This window comes from Chinchilla lanigera, unplaced genomic scaffold (assembly GCF_000276665.1).
Source record: "Chinchilla lanigera isolate Chin_1 unplaced genomic scaffold, ChiLan1.0 scaffold00005, whole genome shotgun sequence".
Lineage (NCBI taxonomy): Eukaryota > Metazoa > Chordata > Mammalia > Rodentia > Chinchillidae > Chinchilla > Chinchilla lanigera.
The window spans coordinates 6,747,677-6,770,325 of NW_004955406.1; the positions used below are offsets into that span (position 1 = coordinate 6,747,677).

The following is a 22,649-nucleotide window of genomic DNA, read 5'->3' on the forward strand; positions in this document are numbered from 1 at the left end:
TCCATCAATTGATCGCTTAATAAACCCAAAAGATACCAGCAGAAGTAAATTCCTATGTGAACTATAATGAAAATACAAATAAAACTCTAACACAAAAGTAATCTTTACTTCAATTATCATACCTAAGGCAGTTTTTACACATGAGAACAGTATGTCCCATACATAAGTCCCACTTACATTGATAGCACGTGTTTTGTTTTCCTATCTTCTTTGGTAGGACATACTTGACATCTTGCTAGTCTTCCTGTTTTCTTAAGAGGTTCCTGTGATGTTTCACCAGTCTGTTCACTGGTCTGCTCCAGAATTCTTTAGAGGAGTTCTTTGGGTAAATACACTGTTCTTCCTCTGTTGTAACGGATCATTTATCAATTCCAGATCATTTACCAATTTTGTAAAAAATTTCTCCATGAGACTTTCTGCTTGTTACTTTCTTTGCAAACTGAAACTATTTATGCCTGACATGTTTAGGATCAAGTAAAACACAACCATTGGCCAATGCTTTGTGTTTCAAGTGACATCATAGTTGCTGCATAACTTGTCAGCATCTACTTTGCTTTTCATTTTGGTGTAAAATGTGACTATTTCTGGCTTCATTTGTGTTAAGGATTCATATCAATTTGTTTGTTTGTTTGCTTGTTTGTTTGTTTGAGACAGGGTCTCCCTAGGTGGTCCAGTCTAACCTTAAACTCACTATGTTATGCAGGCTGACCTTGAATTTAAAGGATCCCCCTGCCTCAGCCTCCTGAGTGCTGGGATTATAGGCATGTGCCAGCACACCCAGCCTCACTATCAATCTTATCATCATGGTGTAACATTGATAGTGCTGATATTACTTTGTTTTTCTTACCCATATAAGAGGACAATATTATGTCTTTCTGAAATCCAAAGACTGTACTACACATTTCTTTGTTGTGAACTTGCAACATTTTTTCAGAAATCTCAGCTTTGTTCTTAGAAATAGTTCTTATGCTGGTCAACTGGTATTCTTTTAGCAAATATAACATCAGTGGGTAACTTGTAAACCAATTGTCACATGTGACATCTGTGTTACTTTTTGAAATAGGTGCAACCAGTCTCTTCACAAAGTCATACAGTTCATTACTGCACAAAGAAAGACCTGGTGGCTGAGTTCCAGGATAAATTTCTAAATTCATAGTGTAAAATCTCTTTGCATCTTCCAGGGCACATATTTTTATACCATATTTGGAAGGTTTATTTGTCCTATGCTACTGAAAGCTTCAACAACCATCAAATGATGCAAGCTGATTATCAGTTTTCATATACTTGGATGATGTATAAATTGCTTGACAGTTTGAAACAAAGATTTCAACAAATGAGTAAATAGCAGCCACGTTGTTGAATATTTTTCTTCTTTGGTGGATCCTTATGTCATCAAAACATAGGTAATTTTGAAGGAAAGCAAATCTCTTGAGTGTCATTATTTTTCTAAAAATTCAATGCCATATCTGTCATTTCTCTATCAATCTTTTAGATTCTTATGATTAGAATGATAAAGTCCTGCTATGAAGGCTTTTAGTTCAGATAGTGAAGTGTCCTGATAAGTACATTCTTGAGTATTACCATTGATACGTATAGAATGTTTTACTTGTATTTCATTATTAGTGCATTTCAAAACATCTTGTAGCATATCATCTATTACAAACAATTTCCAACATTGAATTGCAGTATTGGCTTCCATCCAATAGGTTTCACCCCTGGCAAGAACCTAAGAATCTTTACTGACCTAGTTCTAACATTGGATCAGGCAGGTATGCATGACCATTTTGTAGCATTTTGACTAGTTGAATATTTATTTACTTTACTGTGTTCTTCCTCATCTGAATCAAGGTCTTTGTTCTATACTTCTTTATCTGTCATATCTCTATCTATCATATATTGGTGACTTCTTTAGCTTGCATGATCCAAGTCACTATCAGTAGCCCAAAGTTTGTAAGAGCAGATTTTCATGCAGCACTGTACTGAATTCTACAAGAAAAATCAAAAGAATACATTTAATTTTTAAAAATGTAACACAGGGCCAGGGATGTAGCTCAGTGGCCCAGTACCCACCTGGCAAGCATGAGGCCATGAGTTCAATTCTTGGTACCGCCCCAATGTAACATGGTGTGTAATATGAGTAAAACTCAACTATTATATTTTGATGCATGTGTACACACTTTGTCACTGGTTGTATCAGGTGGGTAAACACAAAGATTGCATGCTGTCTTCCACCAGTGCAGCTACTGACACACACAGCCAGTTACCATTATGCGAAAGCGCATATTTTCATTAGAAAAGTGTGGTATGGGTGTCAGTGACCCAGTCTGAAGATGTTAAGTTTGCTCTAACAGAGTAAAATTAACGCAACTAGATATTTAAAGTGGATTCACAAACATTTTTAAAGTGGATTCATAGCTTTTTCCCTAAATACTGTGTCATAATACTCCAGTGTGTGATAATTCTCATTCAGCAAATACTTACTGAGTATGTGCTCTTTATAAGGCATTGTTCAGGCCTAAAAATATAGAAAAAGAAAAAATCACAACCCCTATTCTTTTAAGTCATATGGGTCATTTGAGGCATATACTGTAAACTTCTTAGCTTACTGATTTTTTTTTTTTAAAGTATGTCGGAACTGCCTACCTTTGTGCCCTAGATTGGTGGTCGCAGCTGAGGAAAAGTCCATGACAGGTGGCACTTCTGCTCTGAGTCTTTGTTGTCCATACTTTTCTCAGTATTCCGTAGCAGTCCTCTTGTGCATATCTTTCTCTCCCATTTTTTCAGCACTCAGTGTGTATTAATTGGAGGAACTGGGGTTGTATTAGTTACAGGGAACCGATATAATTCTCTCATAATACTTAGACTCTTGAGAGAAGTACATTAAGCAAGTACTGTCGTAAGTGAGTTTTCAGTTATGATTGTGACAAAGCCTGAAGGTTTAATACAAAGTCCTGTGAGCAAGTGTAAAAGGGAAATCTGAAATAGTCTGGGAAGTCATAAGAGACTTCTCATAGAATTTTGAAATAAGACCTGAAAAGTTTGAGAAGGCAAAGTCAGGTGAGGAAGAGAGAAGAGTTTCAAACCCAGTAAGATGACACACCCAAGATTCTGAGGGTGGAAGCACTGTACTTTCTAGATATTCAGAGAATATCTGGTGGCTGGAGCGTAGGGAGTGTCTTAACTTTCTCCTTGCTGGGAGAAACTACCCAACACCCGAAGTTAAAGGGGGAAAAGTTTATTTAGCTCACAGTTTGTAGAGGTTTCATTCTCAGCTGGCTCCAAGACAGAGTGGTGTGGCAGCGGGCAGCAGTTCATGGCTTTAAAATCTGTGCAAAGAATTTTAAATCTTATCTGGAAAGTGATGAAAAGACATTGAATGGCTTTAAATCACACAGTGTCATAATGCCATTTATATATGAGAAGAATCACTTATCCCTAGATTATGAGGGGAACCAGATGGGTGAGAGATCAGGTGGGAGGCAATTATAGCAGTCCAGGCAGGAAGGGATGGCATCTGGGACCTAGTTTTCCAAGACTATTTGCTATCACTTTTATTCTCCTATTCTCTACCACGCCACTTTCCCCCTCCATCTCAGAAGACAGCCTTCCTTACCTAATAAAGAAAACTGAAGCCTTTAGGTGATAACCACTTCAACTATTCACCTTCCCTCTCACCTTTGTCATGAAATCATTTTCCGTGCATCTTAACCCTGTCAGAGTGGAAAAGCCGTAAGCCTAATGTTCACCCCTTCTCCTTGTGGCTCAGCCCCTTTCCCACCTGAAGGAGCTTGTTTCATTTGTCCTCTCATTCCTGTCTTCAACTATTCCTTCACTATAGCCTTTCTTATCATCAGGAAAATCCCAATTTTCTTCACCTGCTCAAAGAAACAGTCTTTCTTTCTAGTCTGGTGGTTTCAATCTTTAGTACACAAGAAGTTACAAAAATCTCGTTGCCCAAACTGTGCTCCAAACCAGCTACCTCAGAATATCCAGGTGTACTTTTTCAAGCTACCCACATGATTCCGTGTGCTGCCAAGGTTGGAAACCACCTCAGCAATCCCATATGCCTCCTTGCTCTTTCTGTTTCTAATTAAGTTTCCTGAAAAATTTGTTCATGCATACGGTCTCAGTTTTCTTACCTCCATTTGCTCTTATCCCACTGCACTGCAGCTTCTGTGCCCATAGCCATGGAAATTACCATTGCTCTGCTCACCAGAGACCTTCCTGCACTGCATATACTGATTTTTTGCCATTTTTATTCTCCTTAAAAGTACTCTTTTCTGGATTTCTTGGTGTCTGTATTCTTAATTTGGGAGAATGATATCGTGCACCTTTGAGACAAAGAAAGAGACACATCCGGAAATCAGAGTGATGGAAAGTTCTGTAGTTTAGTTAGCAGTGAGACAGGTTTAAATATCTTTAGCACTACTGTGACTTTAATTCCATGTGTGTAGTATGGATTCCTAAATCTTTAACTTTCTACTGAGCTCTCAAACCAGCTCCCTATCTTCCGTATCCCAGTGGAACCACTCTTCATCCAGTTACCCAGCACAGAAATCTTGTCACCTTACTCTCCTCACTCTCTGTCCACGTCTCACCACCACTAAATTCTGGAGATGCAAGGCCCTCGGCATTTCACATCACTTGGTCTCTCCCTCCGAATGCTACCCCTTAGATGGTTCCTGCAGCCCCTTTTGGTGTCCTTGCCTCCACTCTCACCTCTTTCCCATCTGTTCTCGAAAGTACAGCCAGAATGATATTTCTAAAATGAACATCTCAATATGCCAGCTTTTGCTTTAAAGTTCTTTCAAGTCTCTCTGCAACCTTGGATAGAATTTAGGATCCTTTAGCATAACATAAAGATTCCACATTATTTCTCTCTTTGGCTCCCTAGTCTCTTCTCTCTTTTATTTTTTTCTTGCCTCCCCACAATATGGACCTCCTTGCACTTCCCCAACATGCAAACATGCCAATTCCCCATCATGTTTCTTTTCATTTCATGACTTTGCATGTGGTTTGCCCAGGACTGGAGGAATTTTCCTTTGCCCTCTTTAAATGGTCCTTCAGAGTTCTTGACACCACTTCCTCTGAGAGCCTCCCAACGCTGAGTTGGGATTGTCTCCGTGGGTTCCCATAACTCAATTCATTGCAAGTTTTTGTTGAATAGTTTGCCTCCCCTATTACTGGGAGTCCCTTGCATGAATGATCTGACGTACTCACTGTTTGAGGATATCCCTATCACATCAAATGTGCTCAGATGTATATTTATTGAATAAATGAATGATACACAAGGAAAACCAAAAAAGCCCTAGGCCATTGGAAAGATAGGAGTAAAATGCTGAGAGTCAAGAGGCTCAGAATTGATCTGTCTGCAAGAGGTCATGGACATCTATGTGGACAAAGTGGTATTTTAACTGAATTTGGAAGTCAAGGCGGGATTTAGAAGCAAAGTATGGGAAAAGGAGTGTGGCTCTTGAGCAGTGTCGATAAGGAATGGCAGCAGATGAAGTTGTGAATTGAGTATTGTGTTTGAGAGAGAACGGTATCAATAGCAAAGACCAGCTATTGTTCACACCTTGGGAATTTTCATTTTGGGGATTTTTTTAATGCAAACCATTTGTCTTGCTGAGTAGTTCTAGTACATAAAAACATGTTGATGGAGATTCCTGATAAGAAAGGATAAAGGAAGCCTGAAATATTCCTGGCAATATGCCAGGTGCATTCCTGTGTAATGGGACCTCTCACTAAAACGAACAATTATTTTATGAAAAAGGTAGCAACAGAAATACGATGCATTTTGGAGACTGAGTCGTTCAATTTCATTTTGCCTCCAGTAAGCTTTAATGTCAAGGTCCTGCCCTAAATAAAGAGCTATGACTAAAGAGTTGACAGTGGTCCTAGCACTCAAGTAATTTCTCTCACCAAAGAAAACGGGTTTGGAGAGAAAGGGATTTGGGGTTGAAGCCAGGTTGACCTTTCTGTGACCTTGACACTTTTTAAACCTAAGTTTTAGGAGTAAAAAGTAAAGCTGACAATATTTTATGGGCTTAGGATTGAATGATGTTTTGAAAACACCATACTGCCTAGCTTATGGTGGTCACCAAGTAAAATTTAGTTTAGTTTCACTTATTTTAGAGAAAAAGAGAAGCAGCCATATTGGATGGCTTTCTTGAAACTTCATATTCGTAAAACTTCATATTTTACAAATATGAAAGACCTGACCTGGAGGTGAAGCCCAGCTTTACCTTTTATTTATTATTGTGAAAGTCTTGGGCAAACAGTTTTCTGAATTCAGTTTCACCTGAACTGAAAGTTCATCAAATATAATGAAAGTTCATCAAATTAATCCAGTTTCCTATCCATCCAAATCCAATATAATTTCTTCTTCAAAGGGATTGAAATAGACAATATGTATCACTCTGCCTAGTACGGGAGCATAATGTACTCGGAAAACTAACCAGTTAACCATAACACTGTAAGTGCCAGGTCGTTAGTGCTAAAGAAGACCTCCACGAATAACCTAATGAATTAATGAGCTGAATGGCTACCCTCCTCACATTTTCTCAGTTGGTTCGCTTGACAATAGCCCATTGCTGGAATCCTTAATTCTTGTGTCTCCTGTACAGAAAGTACCACTTTCTACTGTATCCGATACACGAGGGACTGCTTTGCAGAAATTTCTATCAAGCTCTCCCAACCTGGGTGTCCTTGTCTCTTGCTTGCCCCTGTCAAAGTTTAAAGGACTTACCTGATGTCAACGCCTTGGACATCCAGCAGTGTTGCAGCTGTGTCTGTGTTACTTCTGGCTCTGCAACAGATGTGGATGGAGAAGCTCCTGCAGTGTGATGCTGACTTCCAGATGGTGGGCATGGGGGAAAAGAAGGTGTGACAACAGGAGGGGAGACCTCAGGAAGTGGGTGACAGGAGGCAGCAGACAGGTAGTGGGCAGAGGAAAGAATTGATGGGTGGTAGAAGGAGGGAGTCCTAAGGAAGAGGAAAGATGAGTTACATGCCTTGTAATAGAAACTGACTCAGAATTTACAATTAGCAAAATAAATGTCTGCAAGTTTACCTCAGAAACTTTACAATGTTAATGTTACCATCAGGTAGAGCTCCTCATAAATATGTAATACATGATTTTTAAATAGCTGGTTATTAAAATTTGTTGTCATGATGTGGTTTCAGAAAACCTGTAGTTATACTTTCATGATATGGATAGTCATGAACTTGGATTCTTAAATTAAGGAAATTATATTGATACTTTTGATTTGTTCTATGTATTTTTTGACCTTTAATTTTAGGTTTAGATTTTTATGTGCAGAAGAATACTTTGTAGTTTGTTATTAGTAAAACTAGTTTTATGTACAAATTAGATTTGTAGGTAATCTTTTGATGATAAGGACAAGTAAACAACCATAAGTCAAATATGTAATTATCCACACTCTTCAGAAAAATTAATTAATTCATCTTCCTGAACTTCAAATAGCTACCAAGCCTCATTTATTTTCAAATGGGTCAACTTAGCTATTTATATAATTCAAAGGCAGATACCTAACTTTTGGTTTTATTGCCATAAAGCTCTTAATTTACCATAAAGGTCTTAATTTTACCACAAACTATTAGTTATTGACTTCAATTTTAAAACTGAAATTTTAAAATTGTCAGCACAGAATGGTAAATTTCAAGTATCACTATTTCTAATTTGTTACCAGTTCTTGTTTTAACAGCTGAAAACTGATATCCCTATGTTTTGCTCTGGGTTATCATTTTTTATATTTTAAGACAGCAATTCGACTACGAAAGGGCCTCAAAAAGTTTAACTTACTGGAGTAGAACAAAATATAATTTAAAAATCTATAAAGGGTAACTCTTAAGATCTTGAAAACATTTTTAATCCTGATCAGGGAAAAAACACCTACGGACCTGATATTCAGAGTTCCTTAGAAAAGTCATTTATTCTAATTATTCATTTTTTGAACATTTGGTGCCTTTAATGAACACGCCCTTGCAGAACTTCTAGAAGATGAGGAAATGAGACAATCAGAACAGTGTAAGAAGTACTATGCCATAAACAGAAGTCAGATGATTAAGGTGTATCTACTGAGGTGGTTGGAGGAGTGCAGGCCAGAACGCTGTCCAGCAAGGGCAGCAATCCATGAGAATGAATGTGAGCTGCAGACAACAGGCATGAGTCCCCCAGTTCACATTAGCTGAGTATGAGCCTTGTGATGTGATGTGAAGGAGCACCTGTTTCATGCTGGTAACTAGAGATCAAGGAAGGGGAGAGGAAATAATGGTTGAACTGAACCCTACAGGAGAAATAGAGCCGCTCTAGATAATGGGGGGTGGGGGCAGGCGGGGTTTTCCCACCAAGTGAACTACATTAGAATCTGTTCTTTGTTGGTGTGGGGATGGGGGTGTGGAATTCACAGTAGACCAGTAGCACTCTGTAAAGATATCTTTTTCTTGAACTCTTTAATCAATCCTTTTATGCAAGTCCATGTGGGACAAGGATCTGTGAGTTGTCCTATTCCTCAGTACCTCCTCTGAGATTTATTGATGATGGTCTGTTCCATGGCTTAATTGTGTCTCTAATACTTGTCATCTTAGGGTTTCTAACAAAACTTAAATTTAATAATCTTAAACATTTTCCATAATAATGTTAGAGCCCAGGGAAATGAATGGGAGGGAAGTACATATTGCAGGTTAAGGGATAGGTGAGTTGAAGAAGTAGAGAAATAGATGTACACAATCCACAGAGAAATGACTTAACAGAGAGTTGAACATCTATGGTGAGACTCTAATAAAACTTTAGTATGCATTTTGTCAAATATTTTTATTGTTTAAAACTTTTATTTCCTCTTACAGATGTTGACCCTGTGTCAAAATATTGCCCAACTGGAGTCCCAGGTGGAAAAAGTTACAAGGGAGAAAATTTCTGCTACTAATCACCTAGAGGAAGTTCAAAACCAGCTCGCTTCTCAGGAAAAGGATGTCACAAAGGTTAGAAAGCAGATTTTAGTTTAATGATTACTTAAGTATATATTTTACTTGAAAAGAAAACCCTTTTTTTGAGGCAAGGTCTCACTATGTAGTATAGGCCAGCTTTGAACCTCCTGTGTAGCCCAGGCAGGTCTGGAACTCTTAATCTTCCTGCCTCAACCTCCTGAGTGCTGGGATTACAGATGTGTACCACTATGCCCAGCAAAAAAATTTTTCTTAATGTGCAAAGCTCTTACTATTATCAGGAAGAAATTTGGGGTGGAAAAGTTTTATTATTTTAAGAACAGTAAAAATCTATCTAATGGTCACTCAGCAATTAATTACATACTCTATACACCCCCCTTTGATGGGCACTGCAGATTCAAAGATGAATTAGACACAAAGTCCTTGAAGAGTGTAAGGGTTAAGTGGAAAAGACAGACTGGTAAATAAGAGTTATCTTTTATTATTGAATATTTGCTAAAATTTATATTTCTAAATTAGGAATATGCTCACTTCAGCAGCACATATACTAAATTAGTTAGGAATGATTTTTTTTGCCATAAATAACATAGGGTTGCACTTCACAATAATTGTCAAAGATATCTGTTGACACTTGAAAAGTATGCTTAACTTAAAAAATTACCTACCTCCCACTCCTTTTCAGATTTGGCCTCTAATATCAAGATCCTGATGTCACAAGTTTTTGTTGTATTGACGTTTCAGTGTATACACTGAATACCATAATGTCAATGCTATGGATCTCACTGATTTTTAAACCAAGAACTGAAATGTTTAGTGTTCATAACTGGACAAGGTTATTATATTAGGTTTCTATTTTAATAAATATTAGAAGTTCACCCAGATTTCAAGTCAACTACTTTAAAACTAAGAATCTAAATGTGGGCATGAAAAATATAATAAAGGAAATCACTTTTAGTAGTCTTTATCAAAAAAAAGATAGTTTGTTTAATATTCAAACCTATTCCTTGTTTTCTTAAATTTTGATTAAGTTTTTTGCCATTATTGTTTTATATGTCATTAATTAAAATTCATTTAACTTACATATTAGGAAAGAGAGTCTTTACCGTCTTTCTTCAATTTTTGTAGTTCTCCATTTGCTTTCTAAAATTCAAGCTAGCTAATGTTGAAATTTAAGAAGCTTGTACTTCCCGGTATATCTGGTATGTTTGTGTGGATGTAGGGTTTCAAGCGAGGGGACTGGGCAGAGAGGTGATAGTGCTTAACCTAGACTTATAGGTAAAACCTATGGTGACAGTTTTCAGTTCATTATGCAAGGAAAACTTTCTGTTGAAATACAGTAGTAAGTGAATGAGTTATGAAATATAGTAACAAAGAATGAGTTCTTGTCTCTAGAACTATCCAAAGGACTCAAGCACAATAGAGCGATTAGAATAAATGGTCTTGGTCTTGTTTCCAATCCTGAGATAATATAATTCTTGTTCAATTAATTTGTTGATTTATTTAAGATGAAATTTTAATGTTATGGATAAACATAGCAAATGATGAACTGCAAGTAGAAAGGCAAAGAAACTTTAAAAGTAAAATTAAGAAAAAAATTTAAACAGGACCTGATATTTAGGCACTTACTACATAATGTTTGTGTTGGTGTTGTGTAATTGGTATTTTCTGGTATTACCAATTTGAGATGTTCCCACTTCATTCGTAGATATAAATCAAACAGATTGAAATGGTGAAGAATTGAAAAGGAGAATAAATTAGGAGCCTCTAATTTCTGCCATTCTTAGTTTTTAAATTCTATTTACCTTTAAAATAAAAAATTGTAAATTTACAATTTTTGAAAGCGAAAGAATAAACTCACGTATTGAAGGCAGCAAGATCTCAAGTAGGATTTTTAGTAAATTTATTCTTGTTTTAGCTTTCTGATTGCCACCGTGAAAAGCATACACTTTCTCTTCTGTCTTGCTACTGTAACTTGAACTTAGTTTTGTTTTGTTTTGTTTTTGTGTTTTGCTATTTTGAGATGAGATTTTGCTCAGTTCCTCAGGCTGCCCTTGAACTCCCAACCCTCCTGACTCCCAAGCAGGAGGGCCTATGGCACATATTACCATGCCCAGCTACATTTAATTTATTTTTCAAATAATATTTTACTTAAACATAGGAAATGCATTGATTTTATATCGTATTCTAATGCCTTAGTAATGATAAAACTAATCATGATTTTTGGAGAAGTATTAAAATTGAAAAGTTGCCATCAAATATAACCAGTAGGTAGTATATGATCTTTAAAACTCCAGTTTTGTAAATTAGAAGCAGGCTTGTATATTAGTCTCATGATAGGTTCTCAGTTATGCTAAAAGACCCATAATCTCTTCACTTGGAACTCATTAATCTGTATATCTACTTTTAAAGAAAAAAAACACAATTAAGAGCCCAAAGGTCACCAACCTTTTTAAGGTAAAGATAATAATGGTGACTCTTTGAGACAGTTTGATCCTTGCACATTGTATACATGTGTACAAATTGTTTTAGTGTACCACATAAAAAACTCAAATATTGTGTGTCAATTTAAAAAATAAATTACCAAAAAAAGATTTATCTGCTAATTGCATTTTCAAATTACATTTCTACGTCTGTGGAGGCTCTGGGCTTGGAAAAAGTATAAATTATACAAAGAATGATATACAACACTTCGAAGATACAATTTATTTTCATCATTTAATTGTATGTTAAAATTATTTTACTTAAATGTGCATTTCCTTTTTATGTTGAATGATCTAGTCTGAAGTATAGAATGTCTTTAGATGCAGTTTATGAATTTTTCCATGAAATGTTCCTTAACTTCAGTAGCGTTGTGCACTTAATAGTGCAGACTGATGTTATCTTATTTAAGATTGATGTTATCTAAAAAGTTCACAGTAGGTACTATGTACTATACACTAATTATGAATAGTATATTCATTAGTGGTATTCACTACAGAGAAAACTTTATCAATTTCCTTAAATAAAAGCCTAACTGATAAAGTTATTAAGGGACATTTTTATAATAAAGATTGAGTATTTATCCACAAAAAATAAAAAATTCAGTAAATAATAATATAACTTAATGTCTTATTTGCTTTTGGGGGAAGGAGGTAATGAAGATCGAATCCAGGAATGTTCTACTACTGAGCTACATCCCCAACCCTTTTTTATTTTGAGGCAGGATCTTGCTGAATTACCTAGGTTGGCCTTGAACTTGTGATCCTCGTGCCTCAGTCTCAAGACAGCTGGGATACAGGCATGCACCACTGTACCTGTTTTATTTACTTATTTTACCTAATTAAAATTTGGATGATAGTGCATTTTGATTGATAACATTCAATTGACATGATTATCTGGGGGCATATTGCTTAAATCTTCAGTTTAAATTCTTTAGTTTATGCATTTATCTTTAATTTGAAACTGTTAGACTCAGTGATCCCCAGTAATACCTCCAAATCTTAACAGGCTCTATTGAACATTGTAGTAGAAAATGCCATTTTTAGATAAGTAATATTGCATTTCATCTATATGACCTCTAGGGGGCACCAAAAGATCTACTTGCAAGCACTGCGGGGTAGATTCCAGCAGCTATTAATGTAGTTTCTGCAATCTAACAGGTGTATGGAGAACTGCGCTTCCAGCTGAATAAAGCCCAAATGGAGAAGGATGAGGCAGAAAAGGAGCACAGAGAGTACAGAATAAAAACTAAAAAGGAGCTTGAAATGAAAGATCAGGTAAGAGAGGGCACAAGTAGAAGGTCCAATTAGCATTAACATTCTTTCTGAAGTTGATTTGGTTTCATCCCTAAGTTATTTGTTTCTCATATTGTTCCTAACTAATGCAGTGATCCACTTTATACTATTAAAAGACTTTCATTTATAGTTGCTTAAAATTATCACCTTTCACAGGAAGTGGTGAAACTACAACTGCATGCATATAAAATTCCAATCTGACAGGTCATAAATATACATTTGGATATGTGTATCTATTACTTACAAAAGTTACAAAAATGTTCTAATGCACAGTTTGAACCTAAAATATATGAACATAAAGTTCTTGAAAGATGCCAACTTGCATCCAATTTTAAATGAAAAAGTTTAAAATGTGTAAGATGAGATGGGTTGATGTGTAAATATGTCAATCAAATTGATTGTTGGCAGAGTGAAACCAGTTTTCACTAAGATAACCATGAATATGTTTGCTTAGGAAACCTAAATACAGTGGAATTAGAAATGTGAGGGAGGAAAAAGCTGCTTACTTCAACTTCAGCTTGAACAGATGTTGTATGTTGTAACTTTATTGAGATCATGTAGGTGCTCCAATTTTAACTGACAACGGAGATGAAGTTTTTAGAAAGGCAGATCTAAAAGCCTTGCTTTTCATTTTCTGTTTTTACATTCCCGTACAGGCCTTTGAAGGTTTGCATTCTTTATATCTAATGAAAGCAGGTTGTTTATTCTATGAAAATAAGACTCCCTTCTTAGTGGCCATATTTTAAAGAAATTGCCATAATTTAAAAGTATGTAGCTCCAAGTAAAACTTTTTCAAGTATATTTCTAGTTCAGAGTTTTTTATTGTATTTCTTATATTTCCCCCCTTTAAGTCCCATTTATTCTTTACGTCAAATGATACAGACAACTGAGAAAAGTATTGAAATGAAAGTGATAACAAAATTTACTGCAAAAAAGTTTTTTAAGTCATGACTAAAGTCCTTAATACTAAGTTAAAATCCAGACTAAATCTCCTTTTGTACCACTCTGTTCAAAGCGTTATAAACAGTTTTACACTTTCAAAGGATTTTTTCATTATTAACACATATAAGTAATGAAACTACTTTATTTCATCCAGTTGGGGGCGTACCTGATAGTGGAATGGAAAATCCTTTCTATCTGATCCTGAAAGCCTAGGACTACCAAGTCAAAGAGGGAGAACTTTCCTTTCCTGGTATACTGCATTTTAAAAGTTAGACTAGCATAATCACTAGCATTATTAAATACCTCTTGTATTATTGTACACTATTCTGCCAACATAATATTTTGGGCTAAATGGGAAAGTACCACAGTGAAGAATCTCTACATTATATAAAATTATAATGCTTTAGAGGAAAGAAACACAGCATCAATAAGAGTATAATATCATTTGTAAATGAATAACCTGTTTTAAAGTACTTGTAATCTTTATCTTTTAGCACTCGATCTCATTTGAATTCCACAGTAATGGTATGAAGGCTACAGTTGCAAGATTTTAAAGGAAGAGTTTTCATTTTAGACATTTCCTCATTATAGTGAAATATTGGGAGTTTTCATAACGATTTTTAGTGATACATTTTTAGATAGAGATACAATTTTTTTTTAGGTCATAAGGTTTGAAATAATACCTCTGAACAGATACAAGATGTTTGCAAGGTGATGTACTTGTTACCATTTTTTCTTGTACCGAATGTAAGGAAATCTTATAGGTACTCTTTGTAACTATTTTGTATTGAACCAACAATTTCAGAAAAGAAAGTAGTGGTGTCTCATTCCATGGATGATTTGGAGTTGCAAAGCAGCAATTGTTCTTTGGTCTTTCAGCCATGACCTGACCTTCTGTCTGCAAGACCAAAGAGCTATTTCGCTTGGCCGCCATCTGCACTCAAGAGAGAAATTTACATTTAACTTTTAAAAGCTGGACATGTTCAGCATTCATCTGAAATACCTACAATAGTGTAAAGCATATTTTATTTTATAGTGTTGCATATCATACAACTCAGTACAATGAGAAGTCTATCTCTCGGTTTGCAAACAAGTATTCCTTGTGATACAGTCATTTTATTAATATTTTATGTAATCTGACCACTCGATAGATATTTAAAGTAGGTGGGAAGCTGTGAGACTGGAATGTGGTGAGAACAAGAGCTTTTTTGATGTATACAAAATAGGGCAAATGGTTGACCACCAAAATGATTTTCCTTGTGACCTGAGCCTTGACTCTGGCATAATTAGATGGAAAGGTTAGGAGGGTAACAATGGCAGTTTCTTCCACCCACTTTCTTCTTTTCTTTTTTATATTGTGTCAGGAACCGATGGGCAGATTATCCTTCCCATCAACTCCTTTGTATGTCTTCAGCTCAGAGAACTCCTGACAGCCTCACAGGCTGCCTTTTGCACACACACACGTACACATACACCAAAAAAATGACATTTGTATGGAGGAGGAAAAGAAATCTGTGCCCCGATTTGTATTAGAAAATTTCTGTAACTATAGGCATATGTACACATCCTTCATCGTGGGAATTTAAAACATTTGAGGGCAAAAGGACTACTAGAGCAAACCCCTGAATTTCTGTTATCTGTGCCCAACATTTTGCTGGTCCTATTCCGTCTGTTTCACATTTTCCCCCCTCAACTGCTACACCTTCCTTGTCACTGCCTTCATCTTTTGTCATCGTCTTTTTTTTTTTCCATCTTTTGTCTTCCTCTACTTTTACAGAGATTTTAAAGTCAGTCTTAGACAGTGTGCTTGTTATTTCACCCATAAGTACTTGATTGGGCACCAGTGTGTATGTTCACATGATCACTATGCTATTGTTACACCTTGGAACGGTCGAGATAATTCCTTAATATCAGAGCAAATAATGCCGGGTCTCATATTAAAATTCTTTGTCTCAAAACTATTTTATAATTGGTTTATTAAAATCAGGAAAACAAGTATGTGTTTGCATATTAGAATGTGGCATTACTGCTCTCTTTAAAAGGAAATGCCGGACACTCAGACAAATTTTAGTTTTCTTTGTTGTCCATTTTATTTCATAACAGTTCACTGTGCTTTAGAAATGACTTATCACCATTCAAAAGAAATATGAGTTAATCCTGTGGCAAACTCATTAAAGAAATGGCTGCCATATAGGATTTCTGATCATTCAATCCCAAAAGGGGCTCCTTAGTATCTGAAACCCGAAATACCTAATTTCCTATCTGTATATTTAAGATTTTGGAATATTGAGCAAGCCCTGGCATTACAGGGGTTTGCTGACCTTAAATAAAGGATACACAAGTGGAATTCTCTTTCTCAATTTCCATTTTGGTAGATAAATCTCAAAGATGATTCTTTACCAGGGCCCTATGCAAAGTAAAAATACAGAGTTCTTTGTTCAGAAATCAAGAAACAAGTGATGCTAAAGGTACTAAAATATAAAACTTTTTTCTTTCTCTTTTAGTTTTTTCTTTGTCTCAGTGTTTTTTACTTGCTCGTTAATTCCTAACTTTCTCCAGTGTAGGTATACAGTTGGGGAGGTACAGATCCCACAAGGGCCCCACAACTGAGGGTGCACTTGTGGCCCTCAGCTTCTGGTCCTTCTGTCCTGCAGCCACAGGACCCACACACCAGGCCCTCAGGTAGGGGGAAGTCTGACAGGCCACCCTGCAAAGTTGCAACCTCTGCACTGAGGCACAGCTGGTGCATGGATCAGAGGAGGCTCCACACACTGAGTGTGCTGTGGTCCTGCCAGCCTGGAGCAAGGATGGTCCCTCCGTGTCCCTTCGTGTCCCTCCTTGAGATGCCGTGGGTAGACACACTGAACCCCAACACCCCTTCCTCGAAGGCTTACATCCGGGTTCCTGTCAGGGGCAAAGCACAAAAGCAGAACACAGTCCCCCACCCATGACCTGGTCCCACACTAGGTGGAGAGCAGCATCTGTAGCAAGGCAGGGGGCCCAAAGAGGAATGTGGAGGAGAGCACACTCTGACACCACCCCAGTCCAGCACTGAGAGCAGAGGTTCCAGTGTGCCATCAGACTGTGCTGATGAACCACGAACTCCAATAGCACATCGCTAAGAATCTCAAGACACTGGCCATAAAGCCTTGAAGTGCAAGGGCGGAACCCTTCTAAACAGCGCCTGTGAGACTGCCCTCACCATGTGCCCATGAAGCTGCTCTGGCTATGGCAGAGGCAGAGACTTGGTAGCTGGCATGCTTGTCTACACACCTACCCACATACACAGACCTATTTAACATGCTCACACACCCTGTGTCCTTAGAGGAGGGTTAACCAGCAATAGCCCCCAGGCCAAATCTGGCTTGCCAACTAGAACACAGCTATGTTGTTTATATAACACCCACTGCTGCTGTCCTGCTACAACGGCAGATTTGAGGAAACATGACAGAGACCATGTAGCCTATGAAGCTTAAAGCATTTAGTATCAACCCTTTACAGAAAAGGTTTGCCAACCTTGGTCCTAGATATGGAGATATAACTATTTTTAAAGCTTCCCGTGCCTTACTTGAATGCCAAGCTTTGAGTTTGAAAACCCAACAATCTTAAATTATAACTTAGTAGTTTTAGAATTTTTTACAGTACAACAAATATACCACAGCTCTGGTCTCTCAGTCATCAAATAGTAATGCTGAGTGAGCGTATCACTAGCTGAGGCATCACTGTCTTGGTAGTGACACATGCCTTTATAATGGCTTGAATGAGAACTTAACTGCAACTTTGTTTTATGTTTACAGTTTAGCTTTTTGGTTAACACCAATTTAATTTTTCAGAGATATGAATCTTGACATAGAATGCTTTTCTAATAGATTATATACACTATAAATTTGAAGTTGTAGCTACCATTGAGTAGAAAGCATTTAAATTCAAGATTACCTTCATCGAATAATCAAAGTAATTATGTAAGAGTAGAGCAGAGGTACAAAAGAATAGAAAATTTTGCCTAGACTAAATTAGGGCAAAGAAGGATTTGGGAGTTGCTAATTTCTACAGCAGTGTGATTCAGCACTTTAATACTGACATTAAGCATGTAGTGAATCAACACAGGAATTATTTCCTAAATCCAACTGACTTAGATTGTTGGAAGACATGCATCTATTCATAAGGCTTTTGGTAAAAAATGAGAGGTAGTCTTGCCTGTCCTGAAAGTCAGTCCTATTGCAAGCCAGAGAAATGAAAGGAATAAAGAAAAGTTGAAGAACTGTACCCTTTTACTCAAGACTGAAACACTGCTTCATTGTCTTCAAGAATTTGACAGATTCTTTCAGAGAGAAAGTTAAACACCTGATCCTGATCTTCAGTATCGAAAGGACAAGAACAAAACCATTTAATCGTAGTCACTGAGAACCACAGCAGGCTGAGATAAGAATTCTCTGACAGTAAGAAGATTGAAATAGATTGTTGCAATAGTCTATGGAACTTCCTTTTCTGGAATTTTAATTTTCAATGTTAGCAACAATATGATTTACATGAAGACCCAGTTAATGGGTCTCTGAGTCTTCTATTTGATTCTGGAAACATCCTAGCAATACATCTGTTAAACATGGGTAATGGCAGTGTTAGTCTTTTCTACTTGTAACCTAGCACCTACAGATCAGAGTAAAATCTTACTCAGATCTGTTATCTGCTTCATGTCTGTGAAGCTGTATATACTCTCTTTAGCAGGCTAGGATAATGGATGAATTCTTGAGAGCTAGACTTCAGAGACTTAGCCAGCTATCACCTGCAGTCTCACTTCTCTCTCTGCAAAGTGACTGGCTGGGAGGGGCCACTTGGGCCTGCCTCTGGCACATGTAATCACTCGTCCTGGTGATGACAGAGCAGCTCTCTGCTGTTCTTCACACTCTTTCAGTGCTGTAGGTTTAGCACATCCTGTCCTTGCTCCTCACTCAGACAGCAGCAGTTTTAGAGAGTGTGGCTTACCCAGACCAGTAGACCAGACACTTGGGGGTAATAACTACAAGACCAGGTCCTGCCCTTAGGGAGTTTATATTCTACTCAAGGAGTCAGAGTACACATTTGAACATGCCTTAAGAATACTTGCAAAGCAGCATATTGACAAGTGCAAATTAATGTAGTGTGAACTTCATGCTGGCTACAGCCCATGAGAGGGAGAATCTGGTTCCATGTGTGTGATGCAATAAAGCTTTTTTTATAGCATCTTCTCTGAGTATGCCCTAAAGCATTGTTCAGCATACTTAGAGAAATTTGTGTTCTTCTCACAGCCAAACCAAGAATTCTGAGAAAATTCTGCAGCCTGGAGTATGTCTAATAAATCAGCCTCTTTTGTTCTCATTCTAGTGAAACTTCAGTGGGGAAATAGGATTTATTGGATTATTAAAGTAATTTAAAATATCTCCACTTAATGAAAGTCTTAAATTAATGAACCTATTATTTTCCTAAAACACTATGTCAAATTAGTTTCTTCATTTTAAATCATCATTATGTTGATAAAGTCACAAATGAGCAGTAAAAATGTAAGGTTATTATTTTTATTCAAAGGAACAATTCCAAATCCATTCAGTGAAATAGTACCAAGTTAGAGGTCCCTGGGCATTTAGCATTTATAACTTGTTGAGTTGGGTAGTGTTTTGATCAGTATATATGTATCTCACCACTAGAAACATTACGTATAAATTCATATGCCAAAAAGGTGTTAATTTTTATTTGCAATTTGAATTTTTAAAAAATATGATAATGCTATTTACTTTAATAATTTTTTAAGAAGCAAAAGGATAAACAGAAAATATATCAGAAAATGAAATTTTAAAGCTATTTAGGAAATAAAAGCACAAATAGGAAACAAAACATGCCCACTTAGAAATCATATGCCTTATGAAGTGAACATTTGGAAGTACACATTTACCTTTGGACAGGAATATAAAACTGTAAACGGAGCTAAGAGAATATGTTTGTATTTTAAAGTACTCTGAAGCTTGTGCAACTAGCCTTAAAGAAATAATTCATGCTATACTTTCAGTGGATGATAAACATTTTGTTCCTTTAAAAATTTTTTGCTTGCTTCTTTCAATGGTAAAAGCTGATTCCCCAGGCTAACCTGCAAGTCTTGCTGACTATCTTCTCAGGTACCAACTCTGCAATTCTAATAGCTATCAAGTGGCAGTTCTTTGACTATGTCTCTGCAGGCCAGCAAGCCACAGGACAGCTACATATTGTTTTTATAGTCCAGAAAAATTAGTGCCAATATCCACAGTGAATATTACTAATTACTATATGTGCATACATTTAAAAACAATACTCTGTAAACATAGCCATATTAACAGAAGACAATAATTCTTCATCCAGTAGAGCAAATCATTTTTATCTCTCTGTTTTACCTTTCACATTTTGCCCATATGCATATGTAATATTTGTAAGTAGAAACATAGCCTAGATTTAATTTTAGTTTTTGCTTTTTTCACTTAACAATATTTTAAGCATTTTTCTATATTGCTTCATATTCTCTGTAGTGATCAATGTGGTTGTTTACAGTTTACTTTTTAAGGAAAATGATAGTCAGATTTTGAGGAAAACAAATAATATTATGAATTTAGAACCCTTTTGTCCTGATCTTCACTTGTTGCATTAACTCAGCATCCATATGTTGTGTGCATCGTGCTGGCCTATAATGAATTTTTGTCAGAAGGGAGTGTGTGAGGCAGGTATACAAATAAATATATGGCAAAGAGCATAGTAACATATCAGCAAACTGCAAAAGGGCCTAAGGATTTAAAAGATGATGTTTAGGATGTTGCCTGAAAGAGATGGAAGAGGAAGACATGTGGTTATTTGGTCCACCATGGCCGCTGGAGCTACGCGAGTGGGGGTATGGCAGTGAGAAAGGAGGACACACTCAAAGAGCATAGGTATCTTTTGATTCCTTAGGGGTTTTCGTAACTGACCTCTTGTATCTCTTTCTTTTTTGCAAATCACTTTTCATAGTATTTTTTTTTTAGATTTCACAGTACCCTCATTAAATGATTTGTATTTTTTTGTCTTGTATATTTTTTAAAATTTTTTTTTCTTTTTTTAAAGAGAATAAAAATAATTTAAAAGACATTAGAAATCATATAGAATTTCACTAAACAAGATGATAGGAAGTCAACAATTGTTGTTATACTGCATATTGTTCTTTTGGGGGGGTTGTTTGTTTATTTGTTTTGGTCTTTTTGGGACAGGGTCTCGCTATGCAGTTCAGGCTGGCCTTGAGCTCACTTTGTACCCCAGGCTGGCCTTGAACTTGCAACGATCCTCCTGCCTCAGTCTCCCTAGTGCTGGGATTAAAGGCATGCGCCACCATGCCCAGCACATACTGTTGTCTTCAAATTAGTTGTTCAGATTACCAGATATAAGCATGCAAAATTGGTTTAAAAAAAATTGAAAAGAAGAAACAAAAACAAAATTTTATCATTAACTGTTCCTTTCAATAGACCAGTAAAAATCAGTAGTGCACTTGTCCCAGCTATCCTGTGCATATACATGTATATTTATTTTCTTCTTTCTTTTCTCCTTTCCCTCATCCCAGTTGTTCCTTCCCTTTGAGCAATTTCTTTCCCTTTCACAATATCTATTGTACCTTTTTGGTTTTATTTACTCTTTCAGGTTCTTATACTAGGGAGCAGTACAATGTTTACACATGCAGGTCTGATTTATTTCATTTATGAGTATGGTCTCTAGTTGCATCCATTTGCCTACAAAAGCCTCGAGTTTATCTTTTTCTTTTATAGCTGAGTAATACACTACTGCATAAAAATATCACATCTTTTTATCTGTTCTGCATTTGATGGGCATTTGGGTTGTTTCCAAGATTTAGCTATGACGAATTGTGCTGCTATAAACATGGGTGCACATATATCACTGTGGTATGATGTTTTCAGTTCTGGAAAAATACCAGGAAGGGAATACCTGAGTTGAATGGGACCTCTAATCCTAGTTTTTGAGCAATCTCCACACTGAATTCCACAGTGGCTGTACCAGTCTACACTCCCACCAGCAGTGGAAAAGGGTTCCTTTTTCCACAAGCCCCTTCCAGCATTTGTTATTGGTTGACTTTGATGATAGCCATTTTGTCTGGAGTGAGATGGAATCTCAGTTGTTTTAATTTGCATTTCTTGGATGACTAATGATGTTGAACATTTTTTCATATATTTATTTGCCATTTGCATTGTTTCATCTCAGATGCACAATTTTTGGATTGGGTCTTTGAATTTTGGGGGCCTGAATTTTTAAAATTCTTTATATGTTCTAGATAGAAGTCCTTTGTCTGAGGGACAGTCCACTAAATTTTTTTCCGGTTCATGGGTTTTCTTTTTTTTTTTTTCTGGTACCAGGAATCAAACTCATGACGTTGTGCTAGCCAGGCAGGCGCTGTGCCACTGAGCTAAATCCCCAGCCCCTAAAGATTAATGGTTGCTTAGGACTGGTTTTATGGTTTTTTGTTTTTGTTTTTGTTTTTGTTTTTTGCAGTACCAGGGATTGAACTCACAACTTTGCACTTGCCAGGCAGGCACTTATGCCACTGAGCTATATCCCCAGACCTGGGTTTTCTATTTACTCTGTTGGTGATTTTTTTTTTTTTTTGACATGCAAAAACTTTTCAATAAGATGAGATCCCAGTTGTTGATTCTTTGAAGTATTTCCCATGCAGTTTGGTTTCTGTTCATGAACTCTCTGCCTATCCCTGTGTCTTCAAGAGTTCTATATACTTTCTCATTCAATAGATTTAGTGTTTGTTTTAATATTTAGATCTTTAATTCATTTTAACTTTAGTTTAGTGCATGGTGACAGACATGGGTCTAGTTTTAGTCTTTGGCATGTTGAGAGCCAGTTTTTCCAGCACTATTTATTTAAGAGGCTATCTTTCTTCCAGTGAACATGTTTGGCCCCTTTGTCAAAGATAAGGTGGCT

General features: G+C 36.6%; 1 protein-coding gene across 8 annotated transcripts in view; it reads left to right on the forward strand.

Moving 5' to 3' along the window:
- The window catches only part of Sdccag8 (serologically defined colon cancer antigen 8), a 214,869-nt gene that overhangs the window by 52,990 nt on the left and 139,230 nt on the right, over positions 1 to 22,649 (forward strand). For all 8 annotated transcript variants that reach the window (XM_005374761.2, XM_013520314.1, XM_013520317.1 and 5 more), the window contains exons 11-12: positions 8,869 to 9,003; positions 12,606 to 12,722. In XM_005374761.2, coding sequence (XP_005374818.1) covers positions 8,869 to 9,003; positions 12,606 to 12,722 — 252 coding nt within the window. The remainder of the gene's footprint in view (positions 1 to 8,868; positions 9,004 to 12,605; positions 12,723 to 22,649) is intronic.